Source organism: Epinephelus lanceolatus, chromosome 17 (genome assembly GCF_041903045.1).
Source record: "Epinephelus lanceolatus isolate andai-2023 chromosome 17, ASM4190304v1, whole genome shotgun sequence".
NCBI classification, from domain to species: domain Eukaryota; kingdom Metazoa; phylum Chordata; class Actinopteri; order Perciformes; family Serranidae; genus Epinephelus; species Epinephelus lanceolatus.
Genome location: NC_135750.1, coordinates 22,556,573 through 22,578,354, shown reverse-complemented (window position 1 = coordinate 22,578,354; position 21,782 = coordinate 22,556,573). Strand labels below are relative to the sequence as shown.

The 21,782-nt window shown below is 43.2% G+C and overlaps 1 protein-coding gene across 4 annotated transcripts; it reads left to right on the top strand.

The window, feature by feature from the left end:
* The first annotated feature begins 2,828 nt into the window (after positions 1 to 2,828).
* Positions 2,829 to 21,683, top strand: prom2 (prominin 2). 4 transcript variants are annotated; one of them, XM_078176174.1, is made up of 25 exons: positions 2,829 to 2,864; positions 3,488 to 3,675; positions 4,647 to 4,979; positions 8,586 to 8,650; positions 8,989 to 9,194; positions 9,376 to 9,496; positions 9,940 to 10,003; positions 10,118 to 10,207; positions 12,866 to 13,062; positions 14,367 to 14,441; positions 14,568 to 14,631; positions 14,756 to 14,912; positions 14,995 to 15,147; positions 15,268 to 15,391; positions 15,493 to 15,581; positions 17,135 to 17,219; positions 17,315 to 17,458; positions 17,549 to 17,617; positions 17,762 to 17,854; positions 17,964 to 18,017; positions 18,120 to 18,200; positions 20,048 to 20,116; positions 20,215 to 20,304; positions 20,445 to 20,557; positions 20,688 to 21,683. In XM_078176174.1, exons 3-25 carry the CDS (start codon positions 4,724 to 4,726, stop codon positions 20,743 to 20,745), a joined length of 2,517 nt encoding a protein of 838 aa, XP_078032300.1. In that variant the 5' UTR covers positions 2,829 to 2,864; positions 3,488 to 3,675; positions 4,647 to 4,723; the 3' UTR covers positions 20,746 to 21,683. The 4 variants fall into 4 exon arrangements, with proteins under 4 accessions (XP_078032300.1, XP_078032301.1, XP_033469862.2 ...); XM_078176175.1 differs by lacking the exon at positions 20,688 to 21,683 and having other exon boundaries at positions 2,849 to 2,864; positions 3,435 to 3,675; positions 20,445 to 20,561; XM_033613971.2 differs by lacking the exon at positions 2,829 to 2,864 and having other exon boundaries at positions 3,435 to 3,675.
* The last annotated feature ends 99 nt before the right edge of the window (positions 21,684 to 21,782 follow it).

Here is a 21,782-nt window from a genome sequence, read left to right as displayed (position 1 = left end):
TGCTTGGTATTCGAACATGGATGCTAATCCTTGACCTTGGGATCAGTATGTGTGATAAAATCTCAAGTTATACTCACTAGCCTTTTGAGAACTTTCAACCACACCATGAAAATGTAGCTTATGTTAATGTACAATTTTGTACCAATTCGGCCTCAAGTATTGTTTAAACAAGGACGAATAAAGCTGCAACCATGTACACCCACACATTCATGCACTCACACACACAACCTCACAAACTCTTGTCCCTAGTCTAGTGACTCTGCGACAACCTGTTGTCCCATGAATGCGAGTTGAGTCCGTGTGTATGTGTGTGTGTGTGTGTGTGTGTGTGTGTGTGTGTTCTGTGTTTTTTACCTTGTTCCCCTTAGAAACAATAAAGTTGAAGCTGATGTCAAAGTTGGTTCATAAACTATGACGGGATGTAGCACACACACACACACACACACACACACATACACACCCTTCACGTCCACACAAAATTTCAGCCTCTGAGAGCAAAAAACTGTTAGCGCCAAAGGGTGGGAAAGTTTTGTGAACCACCAACAAGGAACAGGTTCCATTCCTGTTCACACACTTAATTTTGATTTATTCAAAGCATGTCAACCAAAAATAAATTGTTTCAGAATCCTGAAAATTGGTCCCCAGCTGGAACTAAAAAATAAAAGGTACTCCTTAACCAACAGTTCAAACTGTGAGAACAGGACATCAGTGGGTGTGTCACATTTACAAATTGGAAAGAGAGGATGGAGTCTTGCACATGGTCCTTTTTTTTCAGGTATCCAATGCAATCTACCATCTTGGTACTGATTACTTCTGCTGTGCATTGTGCAGTGCCCTCTGCTGATAATGCATCATTGACTACAATTGTTCAGCTTAAAACTGGTGGAAACACTGTGTTGCCTCTTTCCATGACAGCTTATCGGCTCCGAATCGTAGTTAGGAACACCCTCGCCTATTAACATTAATTTTAGCTTGGCTCGTTATTAGCTGGTAACTAACTTCCGGACCGCTCTGCAGAGGGAAGGATGGCGAGGCGTTTTGGTGCCTATCACCAACAATGGCTTCACCACAAAACAGTAAATATGGCCTTATCATGAGGTCTAACAGTAACCTTGAGCTTATCTAGACACTTGATACTGCTATCATCACTACTTGCTGCCTGCCATCTTCACCGTGACACACCGAGAGAGCTGCTTCCCTCCATACACACACACATAATGAAGTACATGTCACACCCTCACAGGTTAACCACAAGGCCACCGCCCGTAAAGGGGACAAAGGGTGAGCTGGTAACAACTGGCTGGTTTCGCTAGATAGCACCAAGGTTACAAGAGTCCTGAATGGAACCGGTTCAAGAACCAGAGATAATTTGGTGGAAAAAGGTGTAAGAGCAACCTTTGGAGCTGCTTGTTGCAGCTAAAAACTAAGTCAGTCATAGACTTGACTTCAATTTCTGTAAGGATGCTTCTGTAAATCATGAATACACTAATCAGCCAAAACATTAAAACCACTGACAGGTAAAGTGAAGTAAATAACACTGATCATCTTGTTACTATGCAATGTATTGCTGGGAAACTTGGGATCCTAACACCTCTTGACACGCACCATCCACCCGAACACCACTGTGGACCAAGCAAACCCCCTCATGGCAACAACACTACCCACTGGCAGTAGCCTCCCCAGCAGGACAATGTGTCATGCCACACTGCAAAAACTGCTCAGGAATGGCCCAAGGAACATGACAAAGAGCTTAAGACCTTGACCTGGCCTCCAAATTCCTCAGATCCCAATCCAATCGAGCATCCTTTGGACATGCTGGTATGTTATCTCGCAACCAACAGGACTCAGAGGATCTGCCGTAAGGACCCTGGTGCCAGACACCCCGGGGCAACCCCAGACTTCCTGTGTCCATACCTCGACATTTCTGTGACCAATCCGTAGAGGCCCCACCGTGGATGGGCAGTACGTCTAGGGGTAGTGGCACATCCCACAGATGCTCAGTCGAATTGGGAACTGGGAAATTTGGAGGCCAGGTCAATGCCTTGCGCTCTTTGACATGTTCCTTGGGCCATCCGCAGTTTTTGCAGTGTGGCATGGGGCATTATCCTGCTGGGGGCACCACTGCCATCTGGGAGTACTGTTGCCATGAGGGGTTTGCTTGGTCTGCAACGGTGTTTGGGTGAGTGGAGCGTGTCAAGTAGCATCTACATATATACCGAGACCCAAGGTCCTGCAGAACACTGCATTGTAACAAGATAATCAATGTTATTTGTTTCACCTGTCAGTGGTTTTAATGTGTTGGCTGATCTGTGTATGTCCACAGGTGGGAAGCCAGTGAGGGATTGCATCCTTATTGCAACACTAACAGACCAACCAGGAGGAGTTTGGTGCTGTTTCAGGAGCACAGAATCATTGAGTGGCAGCACCGCAAGGCCTTGATAGCCTTCACATGCCAAAGCCACTTGATAAGAGCTCTCTTGGTAGCAGATTAAAGGATGAGCCTGTAATTGATGACTTTGGACTGAGGTGAACCAGTGACGAGTGATTGGCAATGGACTGTGCACCTGCTAAGAAAAACAAGAGTCGCAAACAACACTCCCTCTGCTTCATTTGCATTGGTAGAGTTCTGAAAGGCAAATCAGATTCATGCATTTTGTACAACCGTGTTCCTTTTCATGTAAATATATTTTCCTCATTTGGGCAACAGAGGAGTTTCACAGAACAGGAAGTGTCATGATGCAGTGCAGATGGTGAAACAAACTGACAAACTGGACTTCATGAACAGTGATGAAACGAACGAGTAGAGTCGTTGCACTGTTTTCTCTCCCTCGTCAAAGTGGTTCCTCGGCAGAAGCAGGTTATAGGTAGGTGATAGTACTATCTCCATCTTGTCCTAGTGTGGTTCTTTTTCTCCTGCAAGTTATTTAACAGTAGGTGTAGTCCTCCCTGAAGAGCAATAGCTTAATTCTTGTCTTGGCTTGTTCAGCTGCAGAGTTATATTGTAAATCTCCCTCTCTGACAGTGGTGATAACATGTGGAAAACAGGATTCCTTTCAATAATTAAATATTTTTGTGTATTTCTTGGCACCATTCAGATATTGTGTTCTCAAAACTCCCTTTCTCAAGTGTATCCTTCCCAGCTATGTTGTCCTGCATATCTGGGCTGCGTTGTTGCTTGTTTGGACACCACACCATTGCAGATGTGGTCTGATTTACTTGCAATGACTGGGTGACCTAAAATTACCCCTTCAGCCAGCGAAAACAAATATATCTTTGCACAATTTTTGCTGGCACCTTAGGGCTGACAATTCCCATCTTCTCCCCCTGACACACTCCAGAATTACAAAGTAGGGATTAGAAGAACATTTGCTGGAAGATAACTCTACTATTTATTTACTTCCTTCCCACAACTCTCATTTCATTTTCCCATGTAGTTCCCACTCGCTCAGTGTCTCTCTTTAAGACCCTCCCTTTCTCCCTCCTCCAGTCCCTTCTCTCCCTCCCTCTCCTCTTAGTGCCAGCGCTCTCCAGGCAAGCACACAACGAGCTTCAACTTTAAAGCAGGAGCACTATCCAGTTTCTACAGGACTGGAAGAGTCACACACACACACACACCTTGCTGAATTACTGGAGATCAGAGCAACGGGACTGTCCTTCACTGTCTGACTGAGGAAGGTGAGTTGACCTGAGATAAAAATGCTCATTCTGCTTTCCTGTGTCTATATTTTGTTTCCCTCTACATTTCTATTCCTTCCTTATCTGTCCTCTCTTAATGTTGAAGTCACTTTTTTATCCTGTCACTCGCACCCTTACACCAACAAGTGTTTAGACCTGGAGGGACAGACTGTTTGTTTCCGGTGCTGTATGTACAGTAAATGTCCTCAGGCTAAAGAGACGATCATGTTATCTAATAATAGCCCTTAGAAAAAAGAAAAAAAAAAGACAACAAACCAAAGCAAGAAGACAGTTTTCTCTGATTTAACAGCTTGGTTAAAACATAAGAGGAAGTAGATGTGTTCAGTTAGTGTAGACCTTTACCCTTGTGCTGGTATTTGCTTAAGAGAACTACACCTACAAAAACCATACAGGTAATGAGTGTTGGACGATTACTGATATTCAAACGTGGCGCTCTGGCAGAAGATATTTTCACCCTTGTTCTGATGAATGTTTAACTGTCTGTTCTGAGAGACAAGTATGGGTTGGGATAAACAGAGGTGATGCAGGTATCTGAGGTGGATGCAGCTTTTCCATGTGTTTACACTGTGAACACAGCAAGTCGTATTGTAATAACCTGTCATGTGTCATTTTTTCCCAAGACTTTTCCTGTAACTTTTAAATGTCAGCACCCCCTGTGCTTCACAACTAACTCCAAAGTCCCTAGTTTAGTAAAGATGTATGAGATAGAAGCTTAAAGGGCACAGTTTTTCCCCAGAAATGAAAGAGGTGTTGGCTTAACATTTACATTTCCCATTTACAAAATACCATTGTTGAGTTTCTTCTGCAAAACAGTTTTTTTTCCGTTGCCATTTTGTAACAAACTGCACTGCGACCTCTTTCTCTGTGACTCAGTCTGTGGGTTTCATCTGTAATTCCGCTGCCTTCTATGAGTGTGTCATTGTATTCAGCCTTTTTTGTCTCATTTCCAGGCACATCAAGACAGAGCACATGCCATGAGGTGATCACTCCATAAACGCGTTCTGTCTGGCCCTTTTCACCTGAAGACATGGGGTTATGTGAGAACATCAGGGGTTGGAGGTGGCAGGGCAGCGCTGGAGCGTTCAGGGCCACTCTGGGAGTGTTGATGCTGGGGCTCAGTGTGGCCCAGTCTGTCCCACCCCAGACTGTCTGTCCAGCAGCAGCGGCCCCACACAGCCTCACCCAGCCCCACTACCAAGACACAGCAAACTCCACTGTGGGCTTCATGTCAGCTCTGGTCCAATCCTTCCTTAACACAGTCCAGCCGAACCCTTTTCCTAAAGGTCAGTGTCATAACAATTACTCACTAGTCAAACATTTTGAATATTTAAAACATATGCTGTCATGTTCTGATGCACAGGACCCTGCCTACTTACTCATAGCATAGCATTAAAGGGACAGTTCACCCCCAAATCAAAAATACATATTTTTCCTCTCACCTGTAGTGCTATTTATCAGTCTTGATTGTTTTGGTGTGAGTTGTTGAGTTTGGAAGATATCAGCCGTAGAGATGTCTGCCTTCTCTCAAATATGATATAACAAGATGGCACTCAGCTTGTGGTGCTTAAAGTGCCAAAAAAACACATTTGTAAACCATGATATTTTTCCAAATATCATGACCTGGTTACTCAAGATAATCCACAGACCTTGTTGTGAGCAGTTTCATGTAGGAACTATTTTCTTTCTGCCGAACTACACCCGCCAACCGAATCAATGCGCAGAAGGAAGCATGCATCTACTCATGGGCAAGAGGCTCATGCTTGTAACTATGTAGTCTCTATACAGACTCTACATTCACTGAATGTAGAGTCTGTAGGCAAACCCCAGAGATCTTGAGAAGAGCGGAAGAGCCCTGGTTTCCGGTTGTAGGCAGGGCCGTCGCAACCGGACAGGCAAACTAGGCAATTGCCTAAGGCCCCGAGCTAGAAGGGGGCCCCCCAGACACGGCTGACATTGGTCCATATCAATGACAATATGATGGAACCGCTATAGACACTGCAACAACGACAACACGTTGGAATCCCCCCTAATGGGGCCCCCTACTAGCTGCTGCTGGCGAGTGGCTAAGTAGGGTGACCAGACGTCCCGCACTGTGCGGGACTGCACAGCATTTCTGTCTCTTTTCATGCGTCACGCAAATTGAGACCACGTCCCACATGATTGGTTGCCACCCGCACTAACATTGTTGGAGTACTGTAGTACTACGGTACCTCACGGTACCACTACTGTGGGATAAGTTCAAAGTCCCATCGCATGATTGATAGCCTGAATGGACTAGAGGGTGAGTGTCCATGCTCCGTTGCGCATGGACACTCACCCTCTTGCGCAAACAAAACAAATAATTCAGCACGCTATGCAAGTACAGATTTCAACCAGCAGCAGAAACTAAAGACAAATCCTGCCAGTTGTGAGTTGAACGGGGGTGACAGACGCCGTATTCCTGTCAAATACGCCAGAAGATAAGGCTTACCAGCAACAGGGAAGTCCGGCTCCAGGTCCAGTAATTTCCTCTTTGTTGATTTCATGACTGCCCAGAAATACCTGAACAGCCGAGCCATGCAGGCACACAGGTGTGATGTGTCAGAGGAGAAACGAGCCGTTCATATTGTCTCTTTGTGGCAGGTAACGGCCAACAAACCTCACCACACTTTAGGGACTGTTCTTTACTTATGAAGGGACTGTTCTTTACTTGTCAGGGGAGGAGGGTGGCTGGTTGATTTTTATTTTATTCATTTATTTTATTTCAATCCCCCCATGTTAATAACTTATTGATGCTGTTTTTGAAGTATGAATAAGTCAATAAGTAATTTATTCCACTGAAATATCATTGATGTATTATAGAAAAGTGATTTATCTTTTTATAAATGACAAAAGGCACATCTGCCTCATTTTTGCTGTGGTATCGTGATACTACTCAGAACCATGATACTTTCACAGGTATCTGGGGGGGGGGTGGGGGGGTGGGGGGCGTGCCTCTTGCCTAGGGCCCCCAGAGTGTCTTGAAACAGCCCTGGTTGTAGGCTGTTTGTAGTCCGCGTCATATTAACCAACCACGTTTGAGCCGGCTGCAGTTGTTGCCAGGTTAAACGGTCCGTGCGGTGAACTAACGAGGCTGAACATAATTGGCGTCACTGCAAACTCTGGATCCATCGCAATGGTTCAGCATATTTACTTATATATAAATGGAAGTCGGAAACGGAAATTTGCCTCCTCTGCCCAAATCAAACCGGAATGCCAAAAAAATAGGGGGTCTGCCCCCAGAGGCTGTATCGCCATCTGCCGGAAGTCAGACACCGAATACAGCCGATGGGTTCAGAGAATGGTAACTGTGCAACATGTAAAGATTAATGGTGTCCTTCTTGGCTGAGCTGTGTTGTTAGCTAGCTCAGTGGTTCTAGGTGAGCTAGAGATGCACCCCAGTGATGACACTTTGAGCGCCACGAGCCCAGTGCCCTCTATGTCCATTATATTTAAGAGAAGGCAGACATCTCTACGGCCGATATCTCCAACACTGGGCAACTTAAGCCAAAACAAACTAGATTGATAAACAGCTCTACATGTAAGAGGAACAGTATGTATTTTTGATTTTGGGGTGAACTGTCCCTTTAAAACTTTGACCTGGCTTCAGCTCACATAGCAACCATGTGTAATGCAAATGACACTAAAATTCTTTCATGCTGGCACTGGGCAAAATTTCCCTACACAGACAAGGGACGCACTTAACCCTCTCACCTCCTCTAAAGCTAATAATGCCCATACAGAGAGATGTCAGGATTTGTTAATGAGTAATTTAATGGAAATTCTTGTATTTTGCCTGGTCAATCTTTAACCTCAGTGTCCTGGTTGGATGTTTTTAGTCTGATGTTTCCTCTGACTCAGACTGGTGACACACCTGTGGTCTTTTGTCTGTCCCTGTGACGTGCTGTAATTGCTCTATAAACTCTCTATCACTTCCTGCTGGGTATTGATTTTAAAAAAGGGGAACAAATGGGTACAAAAACATGTTGAACAACCTTTGCCCAGTTCAAAATCATTGTTAGCAGTGATCATCATGTTGGATATTGATATTGTGAGTGGATTTCAACCAGTATCCACTCAATGATGCATAAAGACACTGACAGTTTCACTTTAAATCATTCCTCGTGATCTGATGTGTGTCAACAGTTGGTCAAACACACTGTCTGTCATTGCTCTATAAAGTAAATAGCTTGATGACTTATAATATACTGGGGGTTTCTATTGTAAGCTACCAAGCCTGAGGTTATAAATGTTAGTGAGGAGATAATAAATTCTTTTACTCTGTGGCCTCCTTCCCCAAGGCAGGTGGTCAAAACACAGGCTTAATATTAAAGTCATTTTAAAGTAATACATATAAAGTAAAGCAGCAGGTTATACAAAGCAGAAATACAAAGCAATGAGGTAGAATTCAAATTTCCGGGACGTTTACACCAGACTACACTCTGATGTGATACAGACAGATGGTGGGAACTACACAAATAGCTCTTGTGAAGAGCACCTGAACAACATGTCTTCTCAGTTACTTGTGTTTGGTGAATAATATCCACAATAACAGGGTTCAGTGGGACCATAAACCAAAGGATCTGCATTGTGTGTTTTTGTGTGTGTGTTAACATCTTATCTGTCTTGAAAGCTGTCCTGGTTTCCTAGTAACCACGAGATGGAGGTGTCAGATTTCCGCTTTTACAATGTGAGAGATTAAAATGTTTGTATGGAGCACAGGACGCATTGTCCCCTCTGCCAAGCCTTTGTATGTGCGTAACTGGGACAGAGACTGGCAGAGAGGAACAGTCAATAGCTATCACAGGCCTCTATGTCTTCTGAAGCATAAACACTAAGTCACATTTACCCTCTATCTGATTTCTTTTCAGATCTGATCCTGAGAATAGTCAAGGAGTTGGAGCAACAGCAGTTAGATCAAGAAATCCACAAAGAAGTAAGTGTACATGAGTTATAGGACATTGTTATGAACAGCTATATGTGTGGGAAAAAAAACAGGCACACCCTCCGCAGAGCCCCTCAAGCTGGTAATCTGAGAGTGTTTAATGTTAAAGCAGCCCTGTGTGTATTTACTCCAGTCGACTGAAGTTACTGAGACTCTTTCATCCACTCAGATGGTTGACTATAACCACAGTAACGCCAAACTACTGTCTGGTGGTGTCTCACAGTGCTTGACGTCACGACAGACCACAAATCTGCTGCTGTTCTTCCTTCTTCACAACATTTTTGCATCATGCCATTTATCTGCATCTATGTGTCTGCATATGTGTTCAGGCCCTAGTGTATCAAGTGGGTTTCCTGGTGTGCGCAGCCATTGGGGTCCTCTACATCGTCCTGATGCCCATAGTTGGCTTCTTCTTGGCGTGCTGTCGCTGCTGTGGCAACTGTGGTGGGAAGATGTACCAGAAGCAGACGCCCTCCATTCACTGTCGCAGAAGAACTCTCTACTGGACTGCGTTCGTCACCACAGTCATTATCCTGTGAGTGTGTGTGTGCGCTCATGTGCTTTTTGAACAGCATAAAGATGCATTATCTGAAATTAGCATCGAATAAAGACAGCTTGAATGTGCATGCCTCACTGCCTGTGTGTGTCTCCCTTGGATTATATTCATGACACAAATTTAATTGTGTGTGTGTGTGTGTGTGTGTGTGTGTTTGTAGCGCTGGGAACATTTGCATGTTCAAAAGTAACGAAGCCATCAAAGGGAGCGTGGACCAGAGTAAAGTGGAGCTTGACAAAACTATAGACAACATCAGCTCCTTCCTCACAGCGGTGCCTCAGGTAAGACAAAACCTCTTGCTGATTGGACTGCATGTTATGAGGGTGGAAATACACAAGGGTCAGAGGTCTGGGGCCGCAATGTGGCAGCGTTTATCAGCACTGGTTGACTAATTAGTGTCTGAGGATTAGTCACATTAAGTCCCGCATCAATGTGCGTTGAGTCCACAGCTTTTGTGTGAGAACCAAACAGACCCCCAAATTCTCCAGTCAGTCCACTGATTAAGGACCAGCTCTGCACTCTACAGTGTCAATATACTTATCTCAAGATACAAGAGACTGGGAAACAGGTTGGAGGCAAAGGCAGGGTAGAGCTCTGTTTGTTCTTCATTTGCAAAGAGCTGCCAGGTACGATTAGCTCATGCTATAAGCCGTTTGACGTATGTTCTATTTGAACCCATATCTTATGTGCATGCTTTGTTTGTTTTCCCTCTGCCTGCCTCCAGCAAATCGACCATGTGGTACATGAAAGTTACAGAACCATACAGGAGGTTACCAGAAACCTAGATGGTAAGAACGTGAATCTAATAACATAAAAATAGAGGAAGCACTTTTGTTCCCTCTAACCGTCTGGTTCTTAACATGTGCTTAACAATCTCACACCTGTTTGTCTGTACAAATTAGCCATTGGACCTCAGCTGGGAGCAGAGATCAAGGAACGCTTCAGAAGAACCCTGGATCCAGCTCTGCTCTCAGTCAGACTGCTGGACCAAGGTACGCTGTGTATGCATGCTCTGTCCTGTCTCAGTCTGAGCATGTAAATGCTTGTGTGCATATCTGACAGCAGATCAGTAATCATGTAGGCTGGGTGCTTTGTGTATTTCACTTCCTACCCTGACACTGACAGGCTCAATGAAGCTTGAATTAAGTCTTTAATGACAGGTTTCTTCTTTGTGGATGAGTGTTATGCAGTTATAAAGCTACATAACGACAAAAAAGCAATATACTGTACAGAAACATACGAGCACAGAAATAATATCAGTGATCCCCGTCCCAGTGGGTGGATTACTGCTGGGGTTTACTGGCCACAAACCAGAGTCTTTGTTTGTGTGACTCTTATTCACATCTTGTTGGAAAGTCAAAGAGCTCAGTTAATGTCCTGATCACATTTTTCCCCAATTTGAGTTCTTTAATGCCGAGTATAAGGCAATGCTTTGGCTACAGAAAGCCTACATCAAAATAAGAAAATCATTTAAACCGGTATCATAAGCAAAATACTAGGGCTGCCCCTAACTCAGAATTTTCCGAGTCGACCAACAGTTGTCATCTAGAGCCATGAGTGGACTAGTCGCCTGCATGTTTACCATATTAATTTAATTATCTAACTTTATATTTTGGGTGGGGCAACACAATGGTTTACCGTACCAATAAACCTTAATTAATATAGGCCTATATTTTATCTACAAATGCACGTCACACACTGAGTGAGCCGCCTGTTAATGATGCTGTGGGCAAAGCAGTAACGATTGTGCTAAGTGGCTAATGGGCATGTAGCTATGTACATGTTTCAGATGATACGTCATGTTTGTAGTCGACCAATGAAGATGAGTTTACATATCACCTTGGGTCGTCCTTCACCTTCTCAAAATGATCCCACACTTTGGATTTCCTGCCCGACATGTTATTAACTAGCCTGTGGAATTACCGCAGGTACCAGCCCTGGAAATTAGGGCCCACGTCTTTAATCTCCTGGAAAACGCGAAGTCAGGCGCTGGGTGCTACTCTCAGAGCGCGTATAACCTATTTACCTGCAATCCTGGGTGCAGAGCTGATCTTCTTCCAGGAGCTGTCTATAAGCGTGTAGGCCTATCGTCTGTATGACACGTGTAAAGCTCTGGGTAGCCCTGCACTAACATGATCAACTTTTCCGTATTTATCAGACTGAATATTTACAGAAGAAGAGAAAGATATCTGTCAGCCATGATTGGTTTGTAACGTGACTCCTGTCTGACTGCTGAGCGTGGCCACTTCCTGTGTCTGTCCTTTCAAATTAAATTCCCACATGGTCCAGTCATATAGGTTTTGATTTAATTTGTCAAGGTACAGCTCCAAATAGAGTTTTTTTTTTTTTCTGCGACTAAGTGACCAATGAATTCTTGTCAACTAATGACCTTTCTGGTCAACTAACATTTGATTGACCATTAGGGGGCAGCCCTACATAATTACCAAAGTAATTAAAATAAATGTCATGGTAGATCTTTTTTTTTGCAAGTTAAGAAGGATAAACTTCCAGTCTTGATTAGTCAGTTTTTTTAATCATGCACACTTATAACACTGCAGTCACTACTATTTAGTCAAAATTGAGTTATGACTGATTTAAACCTTTAGATATCTGCTCTAACTTGTGACAAAATTTCGTGGCTCAATCTTATTCTGTTCTTGAGAAAGTAGGGTGCAAACATTGCAGTAATAATAAAATCCAACCAAAACTCAAGGCAAACCGCAGTAAATATAATAACAGAGCTTTGCCTTGGGTTCTATGAAATTTTGGATTCTACTGGGCTGAGGAAAATTGCAGTAAGCATATCACGGTGAAAGGTGAACGTGAGAATGAGGATGGTGCCAAGTCAAGATAATTGATAACCTGACACTGATCATAGCAAGATCAGTGATGAAGATGACATTAATGATGTTAAGTAGTCTCAGTTTAGGTCAAACATGATGAAAAATATTTCTTGAGGGTTTTCTCTTATTACTTTTAAATCTAACATCTATGAACAAAACAAATACAAATTGACTTGCATTACCTGTACAGCTGTTTAAGGTAACACAAAAGCAGAGTGCAGTAACTACAATTTTAGTTCATTTTTGGGGTCATAGGTCAAAACATTGGTCATGGTTTTAAGGCATAAATATTACTTTATGAATACCTATGTAATAAATGCATTCCCACTCTTCTACCTTTAACACATTTGGGTGGACAGTCAAAAACCTGTAGCCATTTCTCTCAGTTTCAGTGTTAGCGTAGTGGCTGCAGTTGGCCTTTGAAGGGCAGAGCAGAGCGCTGCAAATTAATCAATTCAAGACAAATGCAAATCCACTGGGTTTTGCAATTGCGTGTGGAGGTTGCTTGCATAAAGTTATCTATTTTCTTTTGGGCTGCAGTAATTCTGCTTTTTCCAAGAAGACAGATTAAGTGCTGATGCATCACTTACCGGTGTCGTGCAGTCTTAGACTCTCACTAAAAGCAGCTGGATGAAATCTCCCTTAATAATCAGTCTCCTCTCTTTTATGCTGCTCTTTTTATTTGGACGTTTATTTAGTTTCGCTCTTTAAATGGCTTTCTATTTTAAGGCCGAGTAGCGTTGAAAAGGTCATAGTCTCAGAGTGGTTATTACCTTTTAAACATGTGTTTTTCATTTGTGTGAGCAGAGACTGTAAACACCAGTCTTCAACTGAGCAAGCTGAACACATCTTTGACCCAGCTGCAGTCCACCACAGACCGCCTCCAGGCCAACGTCACTGCCGTCAAAAATCGCATCAATCAGACTTTATCCAACCCAAACTGTGCTGGCTGCAACATGCTGCAACCTGAGCTACAGAAACTAACACTGGACACCTCCATCACTGTAAGTACTGATTTTGTGTAACCTCACACGTAGTCGGGGATATTCCCATGTTTCCTTCTTGAATGGAGGAGTTCAGTTTGGCTGCTCAGATTACAAACTTCCTGGAGCACAGACTAGTAATCAGTGGTGTTAGACGAGTCGTCATCATGAAGCAACAGGAAGAATCATTTAGGCAATCAAACTGCCTGTGACGCAGGCTGAGACAGTGACACATGATAATAGCTCCCCATCTTTGGCTTTGTCTGAACAGCTGATTTGTCCTCCTCCCATCTGTTCTTCTCCATTCCTCCTACACTCCTCTATCTCTGACACACGCACACTCTCCTCTCGTCTCCTCTTGTCTTTTCCTTTTCTCTCCCCTTATTTCCTTTCCTCTCGTCTTGTCTTCTTGCTCATGCTCTTCTTTCCCCGTCATTCCTCCCTTCCTCTTTCCTCTCCTCTTGTCGTTTCCTCTCCTCTTTTCTCGTCTCCTCTTATCCTCTTCTTTTCTCTCTCTTCTTTTCCTCTCCTCTTGTCCTCTTTTCTCATCATTTCCGCTTCCCTCCTCCTCTTTCCTCTTTTTGTCTTGTTTCCTCTCCTATTTTCTCGTCATGTCTCCTCCTACCCTCTCCTCTCTCTCCTCTTTTCTCCTCCACTTGTTTTCTTCCTCATGCTCTTCATTTCCGCTCCTCCTCTCCTCTTTCCTTTCTTCTTGACTTGTTTCCTTTTCTCTCCTCTTCTCTATACTCCTCTCATCTCCTCTTGTCCCCTCCTTTTCTCTCTCCTCTCCTTTTATCTCCTCTTGTTTCTGCTTCTGTCCTATGTCTCGTCTCCTCTTATCCTCTCCTTTTCTCTCCCCTCTCTTCCTCTCCTCTTTTCCTCTCTCTCAACCTCTCCTTCTTTCTCCTGTTATCCCTGCCCCTCTCTCTCTTTCTTCCTCTCTTCTCCATTTATCTCTTCTCATTTCTGTTCCTCTCCCCTCTTTCCTCTTTTAACATCTTGTCTCTTCTCCTCTTTTCTCATCTCTTTTCATCTCATCTCCTTTCCTTGTCTCCTCTCTCCTCCTCTCATCTCACCTCCTCATCAGCATTTAAAGGAATGTACAGCATCATACATAATCTCCGTCATGACAACAAGAATAATACACTGACACAAAACAGAGATATCATTTATTATTCTTTGGTATCAGCCCATTTCATATTGGCCTATTGGTCTATTTTGCTTAACTCTGCCGCCCCCTTCTGTTAGCATGAAGTATAACACGTCATCACATGTGATGCTGGTCACAGTGGTTTCATGTTTGCGCCTCTGGTTGTTCTCCACAGATTCCCAGTTTGAATGAGTTCCAGTCTGCAGTGGATGAAGTCAACAAAGCGGATCTCAAATCCAAAATCAAGGAGGTCAGTGACTGATAATATAATGCCTGCCTTGTTAACTTGACAGAAAGAAATTCAACTTTTACACTAAATTTCAAAGCTATTTATGTGATATTATAAAAATGAACACACTGCTTGTCCTCTTTTTAGGTAGAGGGCTATTTCGACAGCATTCCCCAGACAGTGACCAATGAGACTAAGGATGTAGTTCAAAGTGAGTGAAGCTTATTTACCGTCACAAACTTTAGGCACTCACTTCTCTTTCAAATATGAATTTCATAACATTTTTACCTGAATAAGATCAGTTTTTTATAATACATTTTTTGTGCGTCCTTTAGGCAGCAAGCAGCAGTTGGGTGACATCAAAACACAGATCTCCCAGGTTACCAATGACATCCCTTTATCTGCCCTGACCAATGTGTCGGACACTCTGGGCCAGTTGCAGAGAGAAATCAACAAGATCACACCAGAGGCCGAGCGGGTCGAGCATATTAGGTAAAAAGCCTGGATGTGCACACACATGCTCGATGCAACAGAAAGCCCAAAAATCAGTCATCGTGTGTGTATTCTTCTCCAGATGGGCAGTGTGTCTGGCCCTGTGCCTCGTGGTCCTCCTGGTGGTGGTGTGTAACCTCATGGGTCTGGTGCTGGGCCCTGTGGGTCTGGCACCTAAAGCAGATCCCACAAAGCGCTCCTGCACGGCGGATTGTGGCGGCACGTTCCTCATGATGTGAGTGTTCATTTTAAGTCACATAGCTGATGCTCTTATCCAGATGGGAAACATCAAACTGTTCAAACTGTTTCACCTCCTGAACTCCGCGTTTGACCTCTGATCTGGATGTGGTTGCAGGGGTGCAGGTTTCAGCTTCCTCTTCTCCTGGCTGTTCATGATAGTGGTGCTGCTGCTGTTTTTGCTGGGTGGGAACATTTACACTCTGCTCTGTCGGCCCTGGAGCAACGGAGAACTCCTGAAGGTAAAAGAAAAACCATACACTTGCACACACCAGTATCTACCATGCTGTGGATGCTGTGTGAGATGTCTTTGTGTTAATTTTACTGCGTCCTCTCTCCACAGTTTATTGATACTCCAGGTTTAATTCCAGGGCTGGAGATTGGCCCAAGTTTGGGATTGAAAAGCAACATCAATATCTCTGATATCTACAGGTACGAGATGCAAATGAACCTCTCACACAGGAACATGTCTCTGTGTAGTTTAGTTTCATTTACCAGAAAATTAAATACATGTTTTTATTTTAGGTCTTTGCATTATTTTTCTTTAGGGGTCTAAAGTTCATAAAACACCATAAATTGTAATTAAGTAGGGCATCAAAGACATAAGTGACATAGCTTGTTTAAGCAGCTTCAGAGAGCAAATAATATCCCAGCCTCCAACTTTTTCAAGGACTTTCAAATCCAAGATTTCGTGAGAACAATTGTAATTTTGACAAAATTTGTTCACATAACTCTTGGGGGTATTAAAAAGAGATAGACCAGGCATGTCTTAGGTGCTGCCTTGGGGCTGGTAGTGGCCCACAGACCGAATTAAAATGGTCCGCGGTTTGTCTTTCAAAATATACTACATCTGGCCTGACTCACAATACTGGTAAATCAGCCAAGTTCAATTTGCATTTTTTCTGCTCACCTAACAAAGGCAGGACACATACAGTTTGTAGACATGCACCAAGTTGGAACAACACAGGCGGAACTGACGTGTTTCCATAAACAGACGGTAAACAGACGAATGGTTACCTAGCAGCTAGGTAACAGACACGGCCGTGGCAAAAAAGCGTCAAGTCAACAGCAAAAGCAGTGGAAAGTTTTACTTTTTTTTAGTGAGAGATAAACAGTTGCCTTTGTGTCATTTGTCTGTGATTTTTTAAATAGCCCATATGATACGAGAAGCAGCTGGCCCCCAGGTATTTTCATTCAAAACAGTTCGGACACCCTTGAGATCAGATTTGAGAGGAGAGTCTTGAAAGTGTGTACAAATATTCAATTAACTCTAGTCACAAGTGCATTGGCTGTATGACTCCCAGGACAGATTGCATAAGAAATGTCCCCTCTGTAACAGGTATAAAGAGGCAGACGGGACATTAACACATTCTCTTTGGACATGTCAGAAATTGTTTACTTATTGGACAAGTGTATTTGAATGTTTCACTAAAGCCTTTGAAAGGAACTGGAAACCTAACCCACGAGTCACCCTCTTAAGTGTCATGAATGTTTTACCTTTAACAAATAAGTATAAAGGCCATTTTATTTGGTATGGTTGTGGCAAGGACACTTATTCTATTTATGTGTGAGTCAGGCCGCTTGCGAATATCAGACGAGTAAAATGATCTTAAGCTCAATTCTGAGGCTGTTCTGTTAATACTTTTCTCATAGGTGATAAATATTGCAACTTCTGATCAATCCATATAAATTTCAGGCTTAAACAACTTCGGATTAGGCCCAACCCACGTTTGGATTTAACCCCACCCACGTCTGGCATAAACCCCGCCCATTCCAAGTACAGATACAGACACAGATACAGATACAGATAATGTTGTGCTCTCTCATCCCTTGCATTTAAAAAAGGTTCAGATTCTCTAATAAGAATAAGATGTTTAAGTTCTAAATGTTTTTTTCTGCATTTGTGAAGACATTTGTGACTGAGTTGTTATAAAATGTGACTAGGTGCTGTACAAATAAGTCTGACTTGATGTTAATGTTTCCAGAGACTGTGAGGCAAACCAGCCTCTGTGGACAACACTCCGCCTGTATGAGCTCGTAAACCTTGACGACGTGCTCAATGTGTCTAAAGTGAGTTTGCTGAAAGTCCTTTTTCAACAGTTCCAAATAGATCATGTTTAAATCTACAAAAACTTTATCAAACATATGTTGAAATTCACCCACAGTACACGGAGGAGATCCGGGAGCGCTTTGAGAACACAGACATCACTCTGTCCACCATCACTCTCCTGAGCCCTGAAGTTAAAAACCAACTCAAGAGCTTTTCCGACACAACTGCAAATTTTGATTCCACTGCTGTCACACAGCAGGTAGGCATCACTCATGGGCTTGCGTGTATCATTGTGTATATTACTGTCATATGTAGCTGTGATCCAGTGTCTCTTCCTTGTCCCTCTCAGATTAACAACGTTTCCAGCATCAATCTGAACACAACCGCAGATAAACTCGATGAGCTCGCTACCCTTCAAGTGAGTCACGGGACATTACACATAAGGCCCTGCTGATATTTTACTCTTTTCTGCACTACAGACACGTCACATGATTCCAGGCTGAATACCATTTTTTCTGATGCTTGTGTTCTTTAGCCTAACCAACCGTTTGCTTGTTTCTAGAAAAACGCTGATACTAAAAATGAGCTCCAAAAGGAAGCAATGAACCTGAGACTGATCCAGGCCGACATAGAAACAACTTTCATCCCACAACTGGTGAGTAGCCGGCTCTATCTCGGCTATCCTGATCTTTTCATTCTGGTTTTCCTTTTTTCCCATGTAGGCCATCAATCTGAATTTAAACACACACTTCTACTCCTTTCAGGAAAATGTGAACTTGACCATCCAGAGCCTTGTGGCCAGTGCGGAAAAGATCAATGTGAGTGCGCTGACTATTACCTGAAACTGCCTGAGAATAAAGGTCACTCTTCCTCTCTTTGTGGCTCATTCTCCCCTCCCTGGCTTCTCTTCTCTTTTCCAGGGAACAGTGGGGGAGGTGCTGAGCAACGTGGGAGCAGCACAAGACTTCCTCAACACAAATACGACACAGATCGTCAAGACCGTGAGTAGAGCCACGAGTCACATGAGTCAGAGGAAAAAGTGCTCCATGTGGTCTAATGCCTGTGGTCGGTCAGTCATTTAGCCACAGGGGCTGATGGGGAGGTGTGCGGCGTGTAGTTAAAACAATGTGCTTGTTGGTTTCACTGTGCATTCATTTAATTCAGAGTCCGATCATATTTGTCTCAAATTGTAGTTATGATTATTAGGAACTAATTCCTAGCTCATCTAAGGTGAGGTCCAGGATGACATTTTGTGTCATGGAAACATTCGTGGTAGAACTGTAACAAAAAATGAAAACATTTTAAGTATGTCATAAAGTAGGCTTCTCTCACAGCAGACGTTGTGGCATGTTAAAATTGCCATGTTAAAAAGCACGTGTTACTAATAACACTAATGATGGCTCTATTCTATTCAAGTGTTCACGTGCCAGCAACGCACAATACCAGAAACCTTAAATCAAAGCAGCTAAATGGAATCCAGCCATCATTAGTTTCATTATTTACACCTGTGCTTTTCCTGAAATGTCTGCTGTGAAAAGTTCCACAGGGTTTTAAGTACTAACACATATCTGACTGTCTTTTACCATGTGAGCCCTCTTGGCGAACCCTCCGACCGTCCTCAGGATCCAAACTAAACATGGACAAACTGCACTTGCTTACTATGCACCTCAGAGCAGTAACAAACAAACTCCAAGTAGTGAATCCAAGTAAATCCACTGTCTTTGACTGAAACTAAAACGCTTTAATTATCCATCTTGCACTTAAATCTTGACCCGCATAACCGCCATCACTCTTTTAAAGGATAAGGCTGGAGTTGTTCTGTACTTCTTTAATGTCAACAAATCCCATGAAGCAACCCAAACTAACAATGTTTTAGTATGTGGGTTTTTTCAATGGATTTTTGGTTAAATGTCTGAAATAAGATCTGTGGTTAACACATGCTTGAGGGACATAAAATACGTCAGCAAATACCCCACTGTGAATTTTGAAGCTTTCATGTGTCTTAAAATAACAGTTGCTAACAATTGGCTAGGGCGGCACGGTGGTGCAGTGGTTAGCATTGCTGCCTCACAGTATGAGAGTTCCTGGTTCAAGCCCAGGGTGGTGGAGTTTGCATGTTCGCCCCATGTCAGCGTGGGCTTTCTCCAGGTACTCCGGCTTCCTCCCACAGTCCAAAGACATGTAGGTTAATTGGTGACTTTAAATTTCCCGTAGGTGTGAATGTGAGTGTGAATGGTTGTCTGTCTCTATGTGTCAGCCCTGTGATAGTCTGGCGACCTGTCCAGGGTGTACCCCACCTCTCACCCAATGTCAGCTGGGATAGGCTCCAGCCCCCCAACCCCCAACAGGATAAGCAGTTACAGAAAATGAATAACAAGTGGCTGAAAGAGACTACAGAATGTCATCACGCTGACCACAGTCTTGTTGTGGTGGTGACATGATATCATGTGACTGTACTGTAGTTTGCTTTTAGCCTACCCTGCTGGCATTCTAATATGTATTCACTGTTGAATCAATGTCGTACACCACGTTTAAATTTTTTTTTTGACAGTAAGAGAAACAGAATATCACCAGGCCAATCCTTTAATGTTTTAATACATTATGTGAAGCACTTTAATTTGCCTCTGTGCATGAAACATGCTGTATAAATAAACTAATTGCCTCGCCTCATCATACCATACTGCCACTGCAGTTATTTACGGGTCACTTCAGAGGATTTACCCAGAATTCCACATGCCGCGATGGCCAGGCGTTCCACTGATTCCTCATGACCTCCCACTGTAAAGCAGCGAGAAAATGTGTGGAATTTACTCTCTTTCTCTCTGCCTCTCTGTCTCACCACCCGCAGGAGAGCAGAAAGTTTTTGGACTGTCAGCTGGGTTACTTCACTGTTTATGCAGACTGGGCCAACCTCACGGTAAAGTTTGTTCGGATGTGTTACTGTGAACGCACTCAAAGCAGATGAAGTATGTGTCCGATGTTTGTGTGGTTACTGATCTGTGTGTTTGCCCTCAGATCACACAGCAGGTGGGCCGCTGTGGGCCCGTGGCGGGAGCTGTGGACTCTGCTGAAATTATCCTCTGCTCGCACATTGTGGAGTCTCTGGTGAGGATCAGATGGTGTTAGCTCCACCTACAGCTGTGTTTTATCATCACTAACTGATTGACAAATACTCTGAAGTTTGAGAAATGTCACATTATGTTTGGCAAACTCAAAAACTTCACCCATGCTGTCTCTCTTTCTAGAATGCGTTCTGGTTCAGTCTGGGCTGGTGCATGATCTTCTTCATCCCCAGCATCATCTTTTCTATCAAACTAGCCAAGTACTACAGAAGAATGAAGTACTCTGATGTCTATGAGTGAGTAGCACAAACAAACAACTACTTCTACTAGATCTATTTACACACATATCCATGTGTTGTTGAAGAACCACATGACTGATTCATTTGACTGCGCTGACCTGCCATTGACCGCTCTTTATGTCTCTAGTTCCAGCGACCACTTAGTGATGAACCATATCCCCCGAGCACAGATGAAATACCCCTGAGAGGACGGCACATGTGGGCTACAGCTTTAAAAGACTGCAGGCACAACTGTGGCATCGCTTGACAAAACAAAGACACATGGTGCACTCCTGGACAGATGTGTCAGCGTGGTGAACCATCTCAAACTGACAAAATAAAATAAAATAGTGAGGTTACCGACTTTTTTTAAAGACGCAAAGCAGCTGCAGTGGTCTTAAAACAGATGTCAAACATCACACACAGCATCTTTGAATTGACCTCAGGGGGACACAGGGCGTAAGGGAATCTGCAGGGATTTTTCCATCAATTTAAAGAAACATTTCAAAGAGTTTTATCGTATTACATTATTTTTTTAATATGTATTTAATGTGTGAACTGAGCTGCTGCTGGAGTGAGAATATCTGCTTCAAATTTCAAACTCTAAAGCCGATCTTTGTTGAGAGTCGATCACATTTCCATGTGTTTACAGTGATGTTGGCGTGCAGTGCTCTCAGAGAATGCAGCAGTGTGTTACTGTGCCAACAGGCTTTTTTTACAATGTGCCAGCCTCTGTCTGTCCACTGCCACGGTTCGGCAACCTTATTCCAATGGGAAACACGTTTTAATTAAATTCTTAATTACACTTGCACTAATATTGGGAATCAAAGCACAATTTTTCTGTATGAATCATGAAATGAATATTTGTATTTGTGTGACTGATGTGGCCCTAACACTGCTGTTTGCAAACTACACAAAGCAAGTCTTTGCTTGCAAATATGTTTTTTGTACATATTGATTTTGACTGATGTGATTCACATATTGGATAACGATGATTTTTGTACTTTGTGCTCAAGTGTAGATTGTATTTTGTCTGTCTGTTACACAGCACTTTATATGGTCTGTTTGCTCAATGTGATTACAAGGTTGTGAACATTTCTGCGAGCTGTTGTGAAAACTACTGTCAAGTAAAGATTGCCACTTATCAAGTCTGCTGTGCATTTTTCTACCTTTTAGCCGTGACGTGAGTGGAATCCCAGAGATCAGTCAGAGTCTATTCTCCACACAAACCATGAAAATGCTT